General features: G+C 36.2%; 2 protein-coding genes across 4 annotated transcripts in view; one reads left to right on the top strand and one right to left on the bottom strand.

The window, feature by feature from the left end:
• Positions 1-10060, bottom strand: part of polr1d (RNA polymerase I and III subunit D) — a 14109-nt gene extending 4049 nt beyond the window's left edge. The window contains exons 1-3 of one of the 2 annotated variants that reach the window (XM_046849197.1): positions 9922-10060; positions 5232-5314; positions 1011-1108 (exon numbers count right to left, since the gene is read on the bottom strand). In XM_046849197.1, coding sequence (XP_046705153.1) covers positions 1011-1108; positions 5232-5314; positions 9922-10045 — 305 coding nt within the window. In that variant the 5' untranslated portion in view covers positions 10046-10060. Of the gene's footprint in view, positions 1-1010; positions 1109-5231; positions 5395-6663; positions 6701-9921 lie in introns of those variants that run through there. The other variant, XM_046849198.1, reaches the window with a different exon arrangement.
• Positions 7296-22101, top strand: sybl1 (synaptobrevin-like 1). 2 transcript variants are annotated; one of them, XM_046849196.1, is made up of 8 exons: positions 7296-7426; positions 11256-11410; positions 11509-11566; positions 13589-13726; positions 16721-16811; positions 17615-17682; positions 17774-17866; positions 20641-22101. In XM_046849196.1, the coding sequence occupies exons 2-8, from the start codon at positions 11265-11267 to the stop codon at positions 20707-20709; spliced, it is 663 nt and encodes a 220-aa protein (XP_046705152.1). In that variant the 5' UTR covers positions 7296-7426; positions 11256-11264; the 3' UTR covers positions 20710-22101. The 2 variants fall into 2 exon arrangements, with proteins under 2 accessions (XP_046705152.1, XP_046705150.1); XM_046849194.1 differs by lacking the exon at positions 7296-7426 and adding an exon at positions 7769-7847.

Raw genomic sequence — 22101 nt, 5'->3', positions numbered from 1 at the left:
GCTTTTAGACAACAGAGCAGTTGTATGGGACAATGTTATAGTTTTTTTTAATAAAAAAAAAAAAAAAAAAAAAAAAAGGGAACAGGAAAGAGATCTCCAGTAAAAAATAAATAGATGAAGTTCTGGCAAATATACTTAGTCAAAGAACTACATTTACATACAGTGTCTCACAAAAGTGAGTACTACCCCCTAACCCCTATTGAGCACCTGTGGGGCATCCTCAAGCAAAAGGTGGAGAAGCGCCATGTGTCTAACATCCAGCAGCTCGGCGATTTCATTATGGAGGAATGGAAAAGGATCCCAACAACAACCTGTGCAGCTCTGGTGAATTCCATCCCCAGGAAGATTAAGGCAGTGCTGGATAACAATGGTGCTCACACAAAATATTGACACTTTCGACCAAGTTTTGACATGTTCACTTAGGGACTTTTTAGACAATTTAGAGAATACTGACTATTTGTTGAGTTATTTTTAGACCACAGTAAATTTGCATTGCAATACAAGCTGCACATTGACTCCTCAGAAAAATATCCAAGTTTAATTTCTATAGTATTGACCCTTGAGATGCTAAAACGGCTACCAAATGTGAGGGGTGCATTCACTTTTGTGAGATGCTGTACATAATTTAAGGTTTGGGAATTGAAATACTGATCGATATATAATTTGCTCCTTACTATTAGCACTAAACATATGAGTGTTTTGCTAGGCCTATTTTCTTATACGTGTATGTGTGTGTGTATATATATATATATATATATATATATATATATATATATATATATATATATATATATATATATATATTTTTTTAGTTTTGGTCTGGTAGGTGATATAGTTACATCATCCATCATCACAATAATATGGACAGAGGCTGTTTTTTTTTTTTGTCATATACTAATCTTGAATTTCTACATTCTTAGATCTCAAAATGCCATTATTGATCATTTTGCTGAAAACAACCCATGGGTTTTATAGACCCTGACCAATTACAGATGGGAACAATTTCTTACTTCTTCATGACCATGTATCTGAGAGAATTGCCCAGTGTGTGGTCCTCTTCATGCAAGACAAATGTCACACATCCTTCATCTGCACCATCCGCTTGCACCTGCACAAATATGGAACACAATAGCAGCAGCTTTGAGTAAATCTGACGAATTTCTCTTTAGGAGGAAGTACGAAGAAAGCTAGAAGAAAGTCCTTGTTGTCTTTGTGATTTTTTTTATTTAGATTCTTAAACAAATATATAACATGGTTTTACATCACAGAAATGCAATGCTGACAGCGGTGTGTAGATTTGTTATATTAGCTAATACTTTGCTAATTAGCCAACAATCTATTTGAAGAAAATAAAAAACCTGGCTTGTTGGAAATGGAACTACCTGTTTTCAGGATAATAATGTTTAATAACTTTTTGTGTATGCATGTGGGATTATTAAGTGAAGCTAGAATACCACTAACATAAGACATCTTTACATGCAGAAGAATTTTAATCTCTATGAAGCCAATGTTTCTCAAAACTGGAGTTGCAGATGTCATGTGGCCGTCCCCCTGACCTCTACCACACTAATCAAGTTTGGGATGAACTGGAACACTCACTGCCTTCCTTATCCAACATCACTAATGCTCATGTAAATCAATAAAATCAAATTCACACAGCTATGCTCTAAACAATCTAGCAGAAAGCCAATCCAGAAGATTTCATACTTAGGTAGCCACATATACACAAATCAGTCCTAAGTATTCGGACAGTGTCAATTTTTGTAATTCTGCCTTGAGTGTGACAACGGATTTTAAATGAAAGAATCTATTTAATGATTTAAAGCTCCACTCCAATTACATATTACTTATTTATTAACATATACTTTATTTCCTGATTGCTTTATTGTCCACTGTGGTGGTGCACTGAGGCAAAATTAAAAACTAATGTTTTAAGCTTCAAAAATTAAATAAAATAAAAAAACTAATCCAAACCAAACCCAAAATCACATTTAGAACATTAAACATGCAACACTCAATGGTGTCATCAGGAATTCATTTAAAATGGATCTTATCACCACAAAATTAAGAAAAATCAATGTATATGGATATTTCATCACAGGCTCACCATATATTAAGGACCTGCTATTTATTGAGACTGTAAGCCAAAAAAAATCCCAATAATTAATGACTAATAAAAGCTAATTTGGTCACCTAAGCACTGAAGAGAATCAGCTGTTAATACAAGACCGGAAAGGTGGAGAGGTCATATTTTGTTTTGGGACGGAAAGCTCTGTTGACACAGGACAGGAGGGGCAGTTTGAGGCAAAACTACGAGAAGATAAATAATAAGGGGCTGACAGATTAAAGTTACATTCGCATGGTGCTAAGCTTTAACTTCTGTTTATCAGATCAACAGAAGATCAGAGCAAATTCAGACGGTTTGGTACAAATATCAACACTGAACGTTTTGTTCAACTTTTCTGATTGTTATCTCTCTCTCTCTCTCTCTTTCACTCTCTCTCATATTTACAGTGCTGTGCAGAACTCTGGCCTACTCTATTACTGAATTACAAATTATCCTTCGAAATGTTATTCTGCTTTATATTTTTTGTAGACAAGGAAACTCTTGTATAAGTTTTCAACCCCTGTGTTGTGATAGCTCCCACTGATGAAAGAAATTGCTCTAATAAGGACACAATCACCTTACTATTTTGGCACTTTGGCATCCACCTGCGAATCATTACAATTTCTCAAATTCTCTGAATAAAACCCCCCATTGTTAAAAGCTAATTAGTTAGGCTGCAAGTGTAAAGAAATACTGAAGACCAATCAACAATTGGTCCTCAGTAAAGAAGATAGAGTACATGCAAATGCATAGAGTATGAAAAGGGTAAAAAATATACAAGTGCTCAGTTGGCTCAATAATCAGGAAGTGGAAGCTGTCCCTCAAAACTCAGCACTAAAAAAAAAAAAAAGGAGACCTGTGAGAAGAAGAAAGGCCAACAATCAAGCTGTTAGAGTTCAGTTGCTGGGAGTGGAGTAATGGTGCAATGGGGAAGCAAGGTGGCCAGAACAAGCCGTTATGGTACGAGTATTATGAACGTATAAGAGCGAACCAGTTACAACGTGGAAAAAGGATTTATAGTCAGATGATCATTAGAACTTGTTGAACGGTAGATTTATTGTAAATCTTAAACTTCCTATTCCCCAAAACACACCATGCCTACAGTGAAGTATGGTGGTGGCGGCATTGCGCTGTGAGGATGCTCTTTGGTTTCACACTTCGGTTTGCTTAAAAACTGAAGCTTTAAAAGAAATGTAGCTTTCAGCAGGCAACGATGCTAGGCTAAAAACAACACTAGAATAGCTCAGGAACAAAAGAGTACATTTCTTACAATAGCCCAGTCCAACTATTGACCCCAATCTGATTGAGAATCATTAAAACTATTTGAAAATTGGAGTCTACAAGCAACACCCAAGCAACCTCAAAAACCTGGAGTAGGGCTGCAGGATTTGGGAAAAATGTCATGTTGCGATTATTGTGATAAATGTTATCATTAGTCTACCTGATTAGTTATCAAGGAAATTGCACACAGATTAGTGATAGAGCTGAAATGTGTATTTGGAAAAAAACAATGGTTTTTAAAATGAATATTTTTTTTACAAAATCAAATAACGATGTCAATAATATGAAAAATTTGTAACGTCTCACTGTTTCTGGGATGGAACAAAGACGACAGGTGATGGCTCACTTGTTTCTCATCAAATCGCAACATTTGCCGTTATATAATCGCACATGCAGACATCGTGATTGCGATACAATTAATCGTGCAGCACATAATCCATAAAAACAGAACAACATTTTAAATCCCGTTAATAATTCGGTAAAATAAGGTCAGATATTGTTTGCTTTTTGATGGTCATTTACCTCTGGACTTATACCTGTGGTCAGTAGTAATGCACCACTCCCACTTTGTTTCTTTTTATACACAAAGATTTCTATGTGTTATGCGATCTGTGCTGACCCCCTGATCTTTAGAAGGAGGACTATATATTGTCTTTTTTGTCCTGTGCTTACATGCAAGATCTGTGAATGTGATCACACATTCATCAGAAACAATTGAAGAATTATCTGGATGATCAGAGCAATGAGTTAAAGAGCTTGGTAAAGCGATTGAGTTTGTTTTTACAACGCACCTTTCTATGGTATCAATAAAGCTTTGAAAGCCAATTTGGCTGATGCTTTTGTACAGGATGACCTATGGAAATACATCGATATTTTTGATACTTACAAATTTATGGCATTTGGTAGACACCCTTATCAAGAGTTACCTCAGTTATACAGTTATTATTGGGTTAAGGCCTAAAGGGCCTTTTTTAAGGGCCCAGCAGGAGCAGCTTGGTGGTGCTGGGATTCGAAAGCATGAACCTCCACTGAGAACATCTTATCCACTGAGCTACCACTTCTCAAAGAGGTACTAATGAACAAATAAATAAGGAAATATAATAAGGAGGTGATTAGTGTACATTCAGATACTTACTAAAAAAAAGCTATTGAATTATTTTTGTTTTAAAACTCCCAGCTTTGAATGCCAAGATAAGATTTTTTGAGCTACAGCAAAGACGATTATATACTAATGGAAAAAACACTACTTGTTCTATTTTCTAACATTAGAAAAGGTTTTAAGTCTGAGACATGGTTTCTACGGTAGAATTAAAAGTTTCACAAAGTACTAATATATTTGGCTTCCCTACAGAGCTAATACAGCCGGGTTTGGGCTAAACTAACAGTGCCACCTAGTGGTCAGAAATAATCGTCTCATTTCATCCACCTAGTATTAAATTATAAGTGTCTTTGACTGAATTTAAAAGTAAGTAATTCAGGGCGCAGGATCGTGTGGAAAAACGTAACAAAAGCGGTGATTTCTCTTTCAGTAATATATGTGATACAGTAGCTTTCTATAGAACCAGACCACATAGATCAGCGGTCGTTGTCCACACCAAAAAAAGAGCTTTCGGGATTTGTTTTTCTTCCCAATTAGTTTTTCTGCAAGCTGCATTATTTGAGAGCTCGTATGACATTATAAGGTGAATGCAACTAATCAGGAACTGTCCAACGTGCTCTTTATTCTGCTGAAATTCGCAGTGTGGTGTTGTATCTTTCTCGCATTTGAAATGATAAGGGAAAACAACACATTAAACCAGTTTCCAGGTTAATTCAGTATTTATATAAATATATTTTAACTCACCATCTCCAAAACCGGTTTCTTTTCAATATCAATCCCAGCCATGCTTGTAACGCTGAAGCTGTCGCTCAGTGATGACGTTTCACCTGCGACGCAGACACATGACGTTATTTGTTTTTCCTTTGCCTGAGCCTCCCAGGAAAGTCCCAAATAGTCCCTGTACTGGCTAAATGAAAAAAAGAAAAACAATTAGACTGCTTTGAGTGTTACTTCATATAACAGTTCTACGAACATCCATAACTGTCTGGTTAGGTTCAGCTACTAAATCAGACATCAAGACGTTCATGACTGCAGAGAGGATTATAGGTGTTCCACTGCCCAACCTTAAAGATCACTCCTTCAGAATCCCCGTCCACCAGAACTGCCAGGCACATAAACAGATTTTATATACTCAGCCTGAACGATTAAAATATTCATAACTACACATTGTCCATCATAACTGACACATTTATACATAGAATCCAAATGGTACATTTGTAAACTGCCCACTTGTAAATAACATCTGTACATTAATTTAAACACTATGTCTACTTCTGTATATAGTGCATTATTTAATTGTATGTTTTACTTATATTTTGTTATATTATGTCTGTACTTTCCCCTGCACTGGAAGCTCCTGTCGCCAAGTCAAATTCCTTGTATGTGTAAACATACTTGGAAATAAAGCTATTTCTGATTCTGATAAATATTAATATAACACCCCACAACACTACTCCCCCTCACAATATCCAACAGCCCTGTGTCATCTGTGATGACCCTCAAGTTTCTGTGAACTGCCATTATCAAAGACCTGAAATGAGAGTCCAAAATAAACCCTAAAAAAGGCCCAGAAGAGGATGTACATTCTATGCCAATTATGAAAGTAGGAAGTGATGATACAGTTCTACACTGCAGTCTTTGAATCTGTCCTGTGCACATCCATCACCATTTGTTTTGGAGCAGCAACAAAACAGAACAGGGACAGACTGCAGCAAACAGTTAAAACAGCAGAAATAAATTATTGGTGCTCCCCTGCCCACTCTCCAAAACTTGTACCATAACAAGAACAAAAAAAGAAAAACGAGCAGGAAAATAACTACCGACCCTTTGCCCCCCCGCTAACACATCCTCTTTCATCTCCTCCCTTCTGGCAGGTGCTACATGACTTTGTTCACCAAAAGTGCCATACACAGGAACAGTTTCTTTCATTAACAACTGAGCCTAAGTATATGCCCTGCTTCATAACTATAAGTACTGCATTATCAAAACAATCAGTCATCACATCATCCCCTTATGTTACACACACTATTGCTGCTGTATATTGTACAAAGTTTCTAAAGTAACCTCTTTATCGTAGGTGATGCAAAATACTGTTATTTACACTATAATGCACTCTCACACTTTATGTAAATTGCTGATCTGTCATAACCTCTGTATATTGTGTTCTATTTAATACCCTATTGTCTGTGCCATCTCATATTGTCTGTACTGCCTCGTTTAGTCTGTTTTGTCTTGTGTAGCCTAAACTAAATGTATAAATGGACATGTTATATGTAACAGCTGGAACCAAATTCATTGTGTGTGTCAACACACTTGGCCAATTAACTTGATTCTGATTTGCAAAAAATAGATTGGGAAATTAGCTACCTCTTTTCACTCTTATTCCCAATTAAATTGACATCTAATAGAATAAATATTATCCATTAATAGTATCAGTTTTTTTATTGTTTTTTTTTTTATTATTCGTCCTTAAATCGCTGGGCTTCAGATAAAGCAGTGGTAGCGAGTGGACGAAACCAGTGAAATTGATGTATTTGTTAAAATGGACAAATCAGGTCAATGTCCATGTTTTAAATCACAGTATGAGAAATGTGCTATAAATGCAATTTTTTTCTTCCTAAAAACAGACAGCACGGTTGTATCTACACGTAGTGTTTTCTTTAAGTAACTGTAAAAAAAAATAAAATAAAAAAAAAAAAATATATATATATATATATATATATATATATATATATATATATATATATATATATATATATATATATATATATATATATATATAAAACCGTCCAAAACTGTGTAGTCAGAGAAAACGTCACTTCCTGAGATGCAGTGGGGCGGAAGTCACTGGACCCTGCGGAAGGAACTTGCAGGAGCCTTTATGCCTTTAATGTTTCCAACGCAAACAAAGCCTAGACGCCTTGATTAAATTGTATCAGGTATGAGCACGATCATTTATTTATCCCTGTAGTGTTTGTATAAATTGCCTGTCTATGTAGAAGGATACATTTCCGTCGATATGTTTGCTTTAGCTCGTTTAGCTTTCATCTTTCATGTTATGCTAGTAGCTGTATTAATGTAGTCATTTCTTTTCCTACCTGTATTCATATAAACCCACCTACTGTGACAGGATTGGCTAAGTGTCCCCTATTATTTTCGATTGTGAGCGAGAATAGCCAATCCTGGCTGGAGACTGATAGTCAATCACTGTACACGAGGCGGGATTTGTCGGAATACAGGTGGGAAAGAAAAGTGCTTGAGTGAGTCAGAGTGAAAGCTAGTTTTGTGTGCTCATGTGATGTGTGTACTGAATGATCGATCAGGGCAGGGGTTTATCAAGAGATCTAGTGTGATGAAACAGTAAGTTTGGGTTTTATTGTCAGTAGCTAACACACAAGTTTTTTTTTATTTATTTATTTATTTTTTTGTTTAGTTTAGTTTTTTAGCTCTGCTGATTGTGTGTGTGTGTGTGTGTGTGTGTGTGTGTGTGTGTGTGTGTGTGTGTGTGTTTAGTTAACCTGCCTATTGTTACACATTTAACCCACAATATATATATATATATATATATATATTACACATTATATAACAGTTCATATAACTTAAAAAAAAATAATAATACATGCAATAATATAAATATAAGATAAATAATTGATCAAAAAAAGAGAGAGAGGAAAACACTTGGATTTGGTATGATGTGGCCTGAATGCATTATTTGTTTATTTTTTACCATTAACAGCAGTGTTCTATTTTTCTGATACCACATCAACGCTCCACTGAAATGATCATTTATGCACCATTATTTGCTATATGTATGCTGCCCTGTTATACCACAATATATATAACATTGTATATAACTGTTTTAAATGGGATGCTGAAAATGTATGTATTAGTGTAAAAAAAAAAACCTAATACAAATAATAATAAAATAATAATAATAATAATAATAATAAAAAACAAGGAGAGAAACACCTGGATTTGGTGTGATGTGCCCAGATGTTGGTTGTTTTTAATAATTTAGAGCAGCGTTTTATTACTGACACCACAGCAATGCTCCAATGAAATGATCATTTATTAAAGACTGATATGTTGTGGCCTTTTGGCCACTTATAATTGTAATTAGGGCTGAAACGATTCCTCAAGTAACTCGAGCAATTCGAATACAACAAATCAGAAAGGCAAATTATTTGCCTCGATGCTTCATTTAGTCGATTTAACTGAAAATGAAAAAGAGAAGATTCATATAAAAGCCTGTTTCCGCCACACAGAGTTTTTTTGTTTTTCATTGCAATTCCAAAAATTCTTTATTTATTTATTTATTTATTTATTTTTTGGCCCTTGGACGTTTGTTTTAATTAATCGGCTTTCATTTAAAGCATCAGTGGGAGACGATTCATACACATTGGTGTTGCAACAGTTTATTTAATCCACATGAAAACTAGGAACTAAATTGCTGTCGGAAATTCTAGTGTTCAGGTTTCCGAAAAACAAAACAAAACGTGACTTGGATTGCAGCAGAGAAGAGAGAAGACTGGATACTGGACTGGATCTACTTTAATCTAACAACAAACAACACGTGATCAATTCGAATTAAATATGAATTGCTTAATATATTACACTGCATTGCATTTTTCGCACCTTTTTGTTTGTTTGTGACCAAACACAGCACTCAGATAGAGCATTCAGCACTCAGATAGAGCATTCAGCACTCAGATAGAGCATTCAGCACTCAGATAGAGCATTCAGCACTCAGATAGAGCATTCAGCACTCAGATAGAACAGTAGTCCTTAACCCCCGGCACTGGTCCATGGGACAATTGGCCGCACAGAAAGAATACATTACTTACATTATTTCCGCTCTGTCACATCTGTCTATGACTCACTCTTGATGCATGCCATGGTGCCTCGGTCACATGTCTTACCAACATCCACTACCTTCGTAAAGGGGCTGCTCCGGCCGCAAACACATAATACATTACAGCTAAATTCAAACCCCCAAGCGAGCAAAATGAACAAAAAACAAAACAGTGGATTCACGTTTAATATTCTATTTAGAAAATACCAGTTTTTATGCCGTTGTATCATTTTATTTTGTTGTATTTATCCGCCACACTTTAAAGGCCGGTCTGTGAAAATATTGTCTGACATTAAACCAGTCCGTGGCGCAAAAAAGTTTGGGGGACCACTGAGAGAGCATTCACTCATATCGCTCTCGCTCTCTCTCGCGCTCGCTCTCTCGCTCTCTCGCGCGCTCTCTCTCTCTCGCGCTCTCTCTCGCCCCCGTTATCACCACTTTCTATTTCAAGTAGTGCATCATGTATAACTTTTAATTTCACTCCCTAAACTGTAATTTATATCAGTTCATTTCAGATATCATTGTGAGTTCTTATTAGCATAGCCATACCGATTTACCCAGACATGTAAGTGCAACGCTTACCAATATTCAACCCGGTTACCATAGCAACATAACAGCGCGTGACGCTCCAACCCTCACCAAACACATTATAAACATCATCCACGCTGATGACCGACTTTTCCGCTAAAGGAGTAATTGTAGGCATCCGATAAATCTTCACGCCGTCTCAAACAGATGATAATACACACCTGGATGAGGTATAAGGGTTTTTGTGGTTTTTTTTTTAAGTTTTTAAAAAAATTTTAAATAATAAAATACAGTTTTTTTTTGCTCCAATAAAGTTTTACTGATATGTTGTGCCCTTTTAACCCTTTCTAGCTGTAGTCAGCAAACCAGTTAGTTCCTCTTATCATAGCACGTGTTCATCTTTTTTTTTTTTTTTTTTGGTTTAGGTTAATAACATTCTAAACTATTTCCATGAGCGCTAAAAATAAATACACTCCTAAAGACACATTTTTAGCTTCTCTTATTTTTTTTTAACCCTTGCTGGTCTTTAATCTGTTTATTTTTACCATTAGAACATAAACTGAGTTGTGACTACAGAAACCATAACCTATATTATTAAAATGAACATCGATTTACAGCTGACACTGTAAAAAGAGCTGTGATACATTTTAAGCTGTTTAGTGGATAGAAAAGTATTTGTGCCACATAGATATGGATATGTTTTGTTAACATGGTAATAATAGGTGTTTAGTTGTGGTGCAACACAATGTCTGCTTGGTGCTGCACATATTTATCTGTGTTTGGAAAAATCTGATAATTCCTGGCAATTTAACAAATTTATTGGGTATAGTTTTTCACAAGAAAAAAGAAACAAAATGGTTGCGCAATTTCAATACCCACATCCTGAACCAAACAGTTACTGTGGACAAATGAATGAAAGTTCTCAGTATGCAAAGATTTTTGTTAAAAGAAAACCACACACGAGTGAACCTCATATAAAAACTTTCCTAATGAAATATCAATAGTGCCTTCAAAACATTTAAAGGCACATGTGCCACATATGTTAGATGAATCATTGTAACATTTCACTTCCTTCTTTTTATAATACGCGATCGAAGTGCAAATTCGATCCCCTGCATGAATATCTGAGTGAAATCAAGACAACTTCAAAGTTTTTTTTGTTTGTTTTTAATGCAGTGATGAATTCTTTTAAAGATTTACAAACGTAAAAAACAAACATTAAAATCACCATTGTGACACAGATAAGGTCTACTGGTGTAAGATTGGATCTGTGTCACTGTTGTAATCCCATCAGTTAAGCAACCAGGTCAGTTGGCCACACTGTGTGAGAGTACACTCGCCCGATACATGTTCTCTCAGTGTGTTTAACATTGTTTTTCCATTTCCAGATCGGTGTTATGGCGATCCTTTTCGCTGTGGTAGCTCGTGGAACCACTATACTTGCCAAACATGCCTGGTGTGGAGGAAACTTTCTCGAGGTGACGGAGCAAATTTTGGCAAAGATTCCATCCGAAAACAACAAATTAACCTACTCGCATGGCAGGTAGGAAAACAGGAATGTCTGCTGAATCTACGTTTTTATATTGGTTGTTTTTTTTCTTATTTTTATGTAACACCTGATGTTATCGCTCTTGTTTTTAGCTACCTCTTCCACTACATCTGTCATGACCGAATTATCTATTTATGCATCACCGATGACGTGAGTATCAGCTAGTTCTCTATCTGTTGAATTTCTCTGATAGCTCAGGCCTTTTTCCACTGCAAAAATGATCGGAAATGTTGCGCCACAGGTTGGCATGGAGCGCTTTTTCACTTCCTGTCAACCTGTACAAATGTTTCATTGTCAAAATGGTATTAATGGACACAATGGCTTCTCTTGTCTGTCTTGCAGTAAAGATGTAAGTGCTTGCCTTTTACTTCCCGTTTACAAACGTTTCAGAAACACTGATGTCTTAATCACATGATTAACCCTAAAGTGAAACGTGCGTTCCTGACGCAACTCATTTGCATTTAATGACGGCCGCAAAATGTGGTCTGCACTAATTCATTCATTTGATGAGACATTTGTTTACAGTTAATGGCTATCCTACGACAGACTGGCCCATTCTCTGTATTATTTTTTTATTTATTTTTTTTGTTTCTGAATTACTAGCTTTTATCGGTAGATGTTTAACCTCTTTTTCAAATGATTTAATTTGGGCCAATAATACAAAAACCATTATTTGCATTTCGTGAGTTTAGCCAGCTTTAGACATTTTTTAAATTATTTATTTTTATTACACTTTAAATGAATTTAGTGTAACTGATCACTTAATAAAATACACTGCATTGCATTTCATGCACCTTTTTTGTTTGTTTGTGACCAAACACAGGGTTCAGATAGAGCATTCCCCAACCCCCCCGGGCCACGGACCGGCACCAGTCTGTGGGTCAATTGGTACTGGGCCGCACAGAAAGAATACATTAGTTACATTCCGTTTTATTTAATATCTGATTTTGAACAATGTTTTATTTTGGAAAATTACCAGATTCTTTCCACCACCTCTGTCCATAGCCCTATTCGGACAGGACTAGTTTTACAGGGGGTCGTTAAAGAAATTTCTGTTTCACAGACGTACTTTGTGATTTTAATCCCGTCCGAATCTGCCATGTCTGTCTTTCTCTCACACGACCTCTGTAAAAATTCTTCGGCAGTCCTCTGAGAAATGTAATCCCGTCCGAATGTGAATGTCTGTGATTGCCGAAGATGTTTTTTCAAAAACGCGTTTTCTTGTGTGTTTTGGTCAACTTGTATTACCGTACTAACCCTAGCGCGCCGGTATTCAAGTTTCTGCTCGGTCATATGACCATACGCAATCCACGGATCCTGGACATGTGGTCTTGTGCAACGCCTACATGTAAAACACAGACACTCCTACCTCCGTAATAAACACAGAGATGTTAGTCCCGTCCGAATCCATACATGAAACTCCAGACGTCAGCTGAAAAAAATTCTTACTTAAACGTCACTGAGTAATATATATATATATATAAGTATTTGAACACCCTGCTATTTTGCAAGTTCTCCCACTTAGAAATCATGGAGGGGTCTGAAATTGTGATCGTAGGTGCATGTCCACTGTGAGAGACATAATCTAAATAAAAAAAATTTAGAAATCACAATATATGATTTTTTTTTTTACTATTTATGAACCCAATCACCTTCAGCAGGCACGTTTGAAGGCAACAGTGTGGTCTGAGAAGAGAAGGTTGTGGTCCAAACCAACAAATATTGTAGGGAAAAGGCACTACAGGTTCACCAGATATTAAAAATATATACATTAGTAAATTCTCTCAAAAGTTTAAACAAAGTCTCTGAATTGGGGAAGATGATTTAATTTCTAAAGTAGCACATTAGGAAATAGAGTAACAAAGTAGGCTAAGATGACCGATTTCCACCGCTTCTTTCTCAAGCACTGCACATTGCAGAAGCACTGAGCTGTTGTCATTTGAAAGCTATTGAAGAACCTATTTTATTTGCCATTTTTGTATAATAAACATTTGTTGGTTGTTGTGATCTGGAACCTTGAACCTTGTGAATTGACCTCGATCCCTAAACTCTGTTGAAACCTCTTTTGAAATGTACAGTGGAAAAACTCCATTGTTCGGTGTTTAAACTGTTTCAATTTGTTCATTTCTTTCTGTTAATGATGGATAACAGTTTTTGTGGATTTGTGTGCAGGACTTTGAGCGGTCACGTGCATTCGGTTTTCTGAATGAAATCAAGAAACGTTTCCAGACCACCTATGGATCTCGGGCTCAGACGGCGTTACCCTACGCCATGAACAGCGAGTTCTCCAGCACGCTTGCTGCGCAAATGGTGCGTGACCTTTCACACAACATTTTCCCTATTCAAGCTTTCGTTCCTGTCTGCACATCGGGAGCGCCTGTTTGTTTGCATTCATTTTCTCTTTCTCGCTCGCTCACACACCAACAACACACACACACAAACACACACACACTCACACACACAGCGAAAAAAAAAAACATTTACACTAGGTATCCATTTGGAATTCCCTCTGTTTTAAAAAATGAGCACAGAATCACCTCAAAAGGTAGCTTCCAGCAGTCATGATGGGTTTCTGTTGCATTTTCACACGAAAAAGCTGCTTTTCACCAGATATCATAGAACTATAAGGCTGTCACTGACACGGTTACAAACCCTGAGTGAATTCCATCATTTTGAGGTAATGTCACTGGTTTTGTACTGTATTATTATGACATGTATACTGACATGTTTTTTATATTTGCAAACAAAAAGAACCAACAATCAAGTTCTATTAGCGTCAGAACGCCATGTATACAAAAAAGTCACCTTAAAGCTGCATTTGAGAACACAATATATATATATATATATATATATATATATATATATATATATATATATATATATATATATATATATATATATACAGTGAGGAAAAAATAAGTATTTAAACACCCTGCTATTTTGCAAGTTCTCCCACTTAGAAATCATGGAGGGGTCTGAAATTGTCATCGTAGGTGCATGTCCACTGTGAGAGACATAATCTAAAAAAAAAAATCCAGAAATCACAATATATGATTTTTGAACTATTTATTTGTATGATACAGCTGCAAATAAGTATTTGAACACCTGTCTATCAGCTAGAATTCTGACCCTCAAAGACCTGTTAGTCTGCCTTTAAAATGTCCACCTCCACTACATTTATTATCCTAAATTAGATGCACCTGTTTGAGGTCGTTAGCTGCATAAAGACACCTGTCCACCCCATACAATCAGTAAGAATCCAACTACTAACATGGCCAAGACCAAAGAGCTGTCCAAAGACACTAGAGACAAAATTGTACACCTCCACAAGGCTGGAAAGGGCTACGGGGAAATTGCCAAGCAGCTTGGTGAAAAAAGGTCCACTGTTGGAGCAATCATTAGAAAATGGAAGAAGCTAAACATGACTGTCAATCTCCCTTGGACTGGGGCTCCATGCAAGATCTCACCTCGTGGGGTCTCAATGATCCTAAGGAAGGTGAGAAATCAGCCCAGAACTACACGGGAGGAGCTGGTCAATGACCTGAAAAGAGCTGGGACCACCGTTTTCAAGGTTACTGTTGGTAATACACTAAGAAGGTTCCCCTGCTTAAACCAGCACATGTCCAGGCACGTCTTAAGTTTGCCAATGACCATTTGGATGATCCAGAGGAGTCATGGAGAAAGTCATGTGGTCAGATGAGACCAAAATAGAACTTTTGGGTCATAATTCCACTAAACGTGTTTGAAGGAAGAAGAATGATGAGTACCATCCCAAGAACACCATCCCTACTGTGAAGCATGGGGGTGGTAGCATCATGCTTTGGGGGTGTTTTTTCTGCACATGGGACAGGGCGACTGCACTGTATTAAGGAGAGGATGACTGGGGCCATGTATTGCAAGATTTTGGGGAACAACCTCCTTCCCTCAGTTAGAGCATTGAAGATGGTTCGAGGCTGAGTCTTCCAACATGACAATGACCCGAAGCACACAGCCAGGATAACAAGGAGTGGCTCTGTAAGAAGCATATCAAGGTTCTGGCATGGCCTAGCCAGTCTCCAGACCTAAACCCAATAGAGAATCTTTGGAGGGAGCTCAAACTCCGTGTTTTCCAGCGACAGACCAAAAACCTGACTGATCTAGAGAAGATCTGTGTGGAGGAGTGGGCCAAAATCCCTCCTGCGGTGTGTGCAAACCTGGTGAAAAACTACAGGAAACGTTTGACCTCTGTAATTGCAAACAAAGGCTACTGTACCAAATATTAACATTGACTTTCTCAGGTGTTCAAATACTTATTTGCAGCTGTATCATACAAATAAATAGTTAAAAAATCATACATTGTGATTTCTGGATTTTTTTTTTAGATTATGTCTCTCACAGTGGACATGCACCTACGATGACAATTTCAGGCCCCCCATGATTTCTAAGTGAGAGAACTTGCAAAATATCAGGGTGTTCAAATACTTATTTTCCTCACTGTATGTTACGTGAAAAAGAGGCACTGATGGTAAAATATAAATTAAACATATGGAAATCCACATCAAAGTGTTTATTAAGTTGTTGTTGGTAGAATTGTGGACGCAGAGAAAATGTTTCAAGAGTGCATTATCACTCTGGTAGAGTGTATAAACTGTAGTCATGAAGAGATAAACCCAGTCTGTGCACACATTCCTCAGTTTGCAAGGATAACGCCATTTTAGCTCATTTAAGACAATGTCTGGTACATAATTGATTATAAAATTATAATTGAATTATAAAATGTGGTACATTAGTTGCCTAGTGTGCAGTGTGCCTAATCTGTTGCATATTTGTTTTGTGATTTACAGGATTACCAAGTACTTTTGTATGCACAAGCCTTCATTAACACATTAATCTGTGCATAAACCTGTGAATATTTTAGGACCAGTCATGTGATTGGTGTTTAAATGTACCATTTTTGGTACAGTGCTTTCAGAATGTATTTAGACCCCCTTCACTATTTTCAATTTTGTTGATACTACAATCATTCAAAAAAAAATTTTTCCCTTAATAATCGACACTAAGTACTTCATAATGGCTTGTATAAAAAATTTAAAAAAGAAATGTATGTAAATGTTTAACAAAGAAAAGAACTGAAATATCAAATGTACTGTATTCAGACCCTTCACTTGAAATTTAGCTCAGGTGCCTCCTAATTTCTTGACCATTGCTGAGATCAAGACAACAAGATTGAGATTGCTGCTGACCTCAACAATATTGTATTGTTCTTTACACCACTACTGTAGGTATTGGTCTGAATTATTTTTTTATTTTTGTAACTTATCACAGAAACATCACTCAGATCCAAGAGGCGGGGATCGACTGGTAGAGACACAGGTGCAGGTGGATGACTTGAAAGGCATTATGGTCCGGAATATAGGTAAGATGACTTCTTCCCTTTTTTTTATTTTTTTTTTTTATTTTATTTTATTTTTTTTAAAAAGGAAAACAGGTCAATGTATTAAAATGACAAATCCATGGTATTATTTTTGATATACACTAAAGGTGGGGTTGGGATCAAAAGATGAATATGAGATGATCGATTCTTTGCTTTGATTTAATCATCTTTACATCTAGATGTGTTAAACAGATCAAACCCACTTATTATTTATGTGATCAAAAATATTTGAAGGTGTGATTGACTGGTGTTGCTTATTGCCCACTTGGGTCCTGTCAGAGTAATAAATAATGAATAGTCCTAAATGTCTATTTCTAGCTTGATATTTTTGTTAAAAAAAAGTAAACCAGTAAGACCAAAAAGCAGTGTATGGAGGTAAAACTTATAAGTCTGAGAAATAAGGAAAAAAGTAGGGGGAGCATCTTATGCTCATCCTTTGATATAAAAAGGAAGTATCTTCAGTGTATATGAAAAAAATAAAGAATTGGTCTTGATGTTCCTGTATATTTAGATTTAAATATTTAATATAAATTGTGAATATTGTTGGTGCCATACAGGCTGGTTCGGCATCTGTAGATCTTGGGGGTTTCACACACAACAGTCTAGAATTCACACATTATAGTGTGAAAGACAAACAACATCCACCTCGAGGCACTGGGAGAGTTCTGATGAGAATGGTCACAGTGGTTTGTGCTGACAGGAAAGCTCAAAAGCTACTCAAATAACTAACCTTCACAGCCATGGCAAGCATTAACTTATCTCAAAATGCAATGTTCTTGTTTTAGATCTCGTGGCACAAAGAGGAGAGAAGCTGGAACTTCTCATTGACAAGACGGAGAACTTGGTGGACTCGGTCAGTGTCTGCCGAATTCTGCATTTTGTCATTTTGCAAAAATCGACAGCAATAATATTTTCCTTTGCTTCTTGTTCCTTTTTCAATGCAGTCCGTCACCTTTAAAACAACGAGTCGCAACCTGGCTCGGGCCATGTGTATGAAGAACCTAAAAATGACGATCATCATCGTAATTGTAGTAATCGTGAGTAAAACATTTAGTCCAGAATTGCTGCAAAATACAAAGTTCAGCTCACCAGCTGTTACGGTAAATTACACCAAATCTGCTGTGGGTTACAGGTATGGGTATGCAGATGAATCATATGGGCTTTTAAAAATATTTAATTATGTAAACTAATGAGGCTTGTGTCCATTCTATATATAAAAAAAACAAAACAGAACACCTCCTAATGTTTTATTCTTCATACCACAGCAATTAGCCAAAGATTACAATGATTAATGTATTAATAATTTACATCATCATTCATAGCCATTGATAATTGTAATTAATTTGTAGAAACCAAATTTCTGTGATCACTTTACCAAAACTATTATAGGCCCTTCATCCTGCCAGCCCAAAAAAAAATGCTCATTGCATGCAAAGTCATCACAGCTTTACCTTTCTGCTGATATACAAACACTGGAAACTCTAAATAAACATGTCCATGCAGAAAGCTTCATAATATTAGTGATAAATATGAACATTTTATGTAGTATTGTAGTTTTAAAGCATGTCATACATTAAAACTGCCCAGATTACAATTTAGCAGCAAATATCCCTTTTGTATTTAAAAACTTGACTTCTTTGTAAACCTTGGTAAAATTGGATTTTTATGTACACTGTAACGCCAAAGTTTTGTCCACACCTCACTATCATACCCACATATGCTTTTTGAGTATCCCATTCAAGGTTTTGTATTTGTTTGTTTGCTGTTCAAAATAGCTCCAGTCTTCTGAAAATGCTTTTCACTAGATTTTAGAGTGTGACTGGTAATTTTTCCATTAAGCCATTAGAATATTAGAGCTGTATCTATCGATTATTTTAGTAATCTTGTATTCTACCGATTAATCGAGTAATCGGATAAGAAGTACTTTTTCTTTATTAATGAGCAATATTAAAATATACAGTACAAGGGAAACTTGTTTGCAACTTGTTACCTTTTTAGAAAAATGTACATTTTTATTGCTGAAATTGCATACAAGATTATCTGTGAAAACGAAACCCATTTAGTGCATTCAATTGCCATATTACCGTAATTTCCGGACTATTAAATATAAGCCGCACCCACTGAATTTTACAAAGATTTTTATTTTGAACATAAATACTCCGCACCTGTCTATAAGCCGCAGGTGTCTCATTGAATCAAATGAATTTTACACAGGCTTTAATGAAAGACAGTGTCTGTTACACGGCTTGTATCTAAACAGTAGCCTACCAAGAAAGTCATTGTTCACTGTCTTCCTTCTTCCTTTCACAACAATTTCTCTCGAGAGTTTATCTTTTGTCATCGTTGTGCGTTTAAAAATCACCATCGGTAAAGCTTTTCTCCCGATGCCGTGCAGCTCAGAACACAGGTGAAGTGCGTGTTTTCATGCCCGGTTGTTTTCAGCGTGACGAATGATTCGCATTTCCTGTAGAAAGTCTGAGTGAGCGGCAGGTCAAACGTCAGAGGATGTTAAACGTCATCCATGTTTATGATGTGGTGCGGCCCGATTCAGTGGGAGCGCATCTGATTTAATATAAAGAGTTTTATTGGTTCACCTGAACCCGTTCAGCAATAACAGTCTAATGTTATGGGGTTCAGTTTTTTGGCTTGAAGTTTATGAAACCGGGAAAAACCCAGGAAAAATCCATAAATTAGCCGCAGGGTTCAAAGCGTGGGAAAAAAGTAGCGGCTTATAGTCTGGAAAATACGGTACATCAAAATGCAAATACAAATAATATAAATGATAGATTCCTAAATAAAAATATAAAAATAAATCAGATTACTCTTCATAAAAAAAAATTTAAAAAGGAAACGCACTGTATGGCGTTTACTTTGTTTTAGTTTGAAATGATCCCAACTTTGGAAACTTTCTGTTGTTTTCATTTACCTGAATCTATGAGAACCTGTTTCTGCCACATGAAAAAAAAGTTTGACTAATTCTGGCTTTTTTCTAGCAATTCTGAGTTTTTCTCTCGCAATTCCGATTTTTCTTCTTACAATTACGACTTTTTTTTCTCACAATTGTGACTTTATTTCTCATAAACATCCAACATTTTTGGTGCATCCACCCATATCCATGTTGTTTGCCTGAAGTGTGAAGCTGTTGGACTATTTTATTATCAATATGTAAAGCTTTTTAGCACTACAGAGGGGGTGACATCACCTGAATGGCTTAAAAAAAAAGTCGTAATTGCGAGGATAATTAGGCAAACTTTATTTATTGTGGTGGAAACAAGCTTCAATATGAATCTTCTCTTTGCCCCTCGCTGTTTTCTCCCCATTCCTCCATCTCCCAGGGTTTAGCAGGCAGTGCATCAGTAATATGGTCCACGATGAAACACAATGCTCCGTGTGTAGTTAAATGCACTTAGCGAAGCATCGAGGCAAATCATTTACCTCAATGAATCTTTTTGTAGTCGAATTACTTGAGTTTCTCGAAGAATCGTTTCAGTTTTAAATATTAGTGCAGTCTGGTACTAATACCAGGTGAGGAAGCCTTGGTGCAGTTCCAATTCCAAACTGACTGAGGTCAGGTTTCTGTGCAGGTTTTTCCAGTCCAACCTTGATAGACTATTTTTAGGCAGTGAAGGAAGCTCAAAAATGTACAGCATACAAAGACATTGTACCCAATAAGTGTATAATAAGAATAAGATAAGACCCACATATGGGTGTGATGGGCAGGTGTCCACATATTTTTGACCAGATAGTATGCATGTAATGTGTGTTTGCAAATATAATTTTTTTTTCTACATTTGAATCTGTGCATTTTCAGGTGATCCTGTTGATCATAGTGACGGCTGCATGCGGAGGCGTGAATTGGCCCAACTGCCGGAGCAAGTAGCTTCATCCTTCACGCTAACTGACCTGGAGGGGAAACAAACCACTCACTCAAAACCATTATGCCATCATTAGATTTATCAGGTATTCCTGAACTGTCTTCTGTTTAACCCTCATCATAATGACTTTGCAGCTTTACACATACCCAGGACTCCCAGGAGAGCCACACACTCTTTCCAAATCCCTTCGTCTTAATCCAGGATTCAATCCAGCCAATGTTTGTGAGTGCGATTTCTTTCTGGACTGTTTTCTCTTATCCCATATTGTAAAACAGTTCTGTTGGTAATGAACATGTATGTTAGCATGGCACAGTTTTATGCGAACGCATTTGTGCACATTTAGCACACTGTTTGTGTGCGAGGTGGTTTTTCAGTGCACCACGCAGAGATCTTAAATCACAACCCCCAGTTAAGAACTACTCATCAGCCTAATGCCTAGAGCGTACACTTCATCCTGCGGAATAAAAAGAAATATTCATGAAATGTTATGTATTAATAAATCGAAAGTTTATACATTGTATTATACACTATTATATCACTGATATATGAAGTGATTGAAATATTGAAATTCCAGATATATTAGAGATATTAGTGTTTAATATCTGAAGGAAAAAAGTGAGAAAACAAGCAGTGTCCGTGTGTAGGAAAGTGTGTGTAAAGCTCACAGATACAGATTTTTCAGTTCTTCCCTCTTAGGAGATAAATAACCAATGCACAGTTCTAACATGGTGGGATGGTATAAGTGCCACTTGTTCATGTTTTTTTAAGAGCAAATTATAATCTAATTTAGATTATAGACTTTTATTCATCTATAAGAACCCAAAATAGAGTAACCCTGTACAGGCCATTTTTTTTTTTTTTATTATTATTATTACGTGTATATAGACATCTATCTGAACTACAGTAATGCTGGCTTAATGATTTCTCTAAACAGTTTTATCTCAAAGTTTATAGTTTCACTTAATCTATAGATTATGTGTAATAACATGGATTATGTTTTCTACTTCTGATCAATGTGATGTGCATTGTATCACAGTAACTACGCACCACTTCAGTACAGACAAACAGATCAGACAGCCTAAAGTTCTATTACGTACATGCCTCGACTCATATTGAGCTCGAATACAATAAAATTGTGTGTAATTGTATGTATACAATTAGTATACAATAGTAGTATTTTAAGAGCTACAAAGGATTAGTATACACTGGTGAGTGTGAAGAGACTTTCTCTTGTCTCCCTTGATTGTTACATATGTGTCAATTAATAAATTTTTTTTTTTTTTTTATCCGCAATGCACTTTTTAGTTTGCTTTTTGCCATAATAATGTAATTATTAAGAATCTTGTAATTATTTAATTCTTCATCAAATTGAAAAGAATAAAGTTTTATCTTAAGTG

Source organism: Silurus meridionalis, chromosome 5 (assembly GCF_014805685.1).
Source record: "Silurus meridionalis isolate SWU-2019-XX chromosome 5, ASM1480568v1, whole genome shotgun sequence".
NCBI classification, from domain to species: domain Eukaryota; kingdom Metazoa; phylum Chordata; class Actinopteri; order Siluriformes; family Siluridae; genus Silurus; species Silurus meridionalis.
Note: the sequence above shows the minus strand (reverse complement) of the source record. Positions and strands in the feature narration are given on the sequence as shown.

Bases quoted from the DNA above. Each gene is read 5' to 3' on its own strand.
- sybl1 (XM_046849196.1), top strand. From the start codon at position 11,265: ATGGCGATCCTTTTCGCTGTGGTAGCTCGTGGAACCACTATACTTGCC. The intron at 13,727-16,720 runs GTGCGTGACCTT...AACTTATCACAG, and splicing joins GCACGCTTGCTGCGCAAATG to AAACATCACTCAGATCCAAG. The intron at 17,683-17,773 runs GTCAGTGTCTGC...TTTTCAATGCAG, and splicing joins CGGAGAACTTGGTGGACTCG to TCCGTCACCTTTAAAACAAC.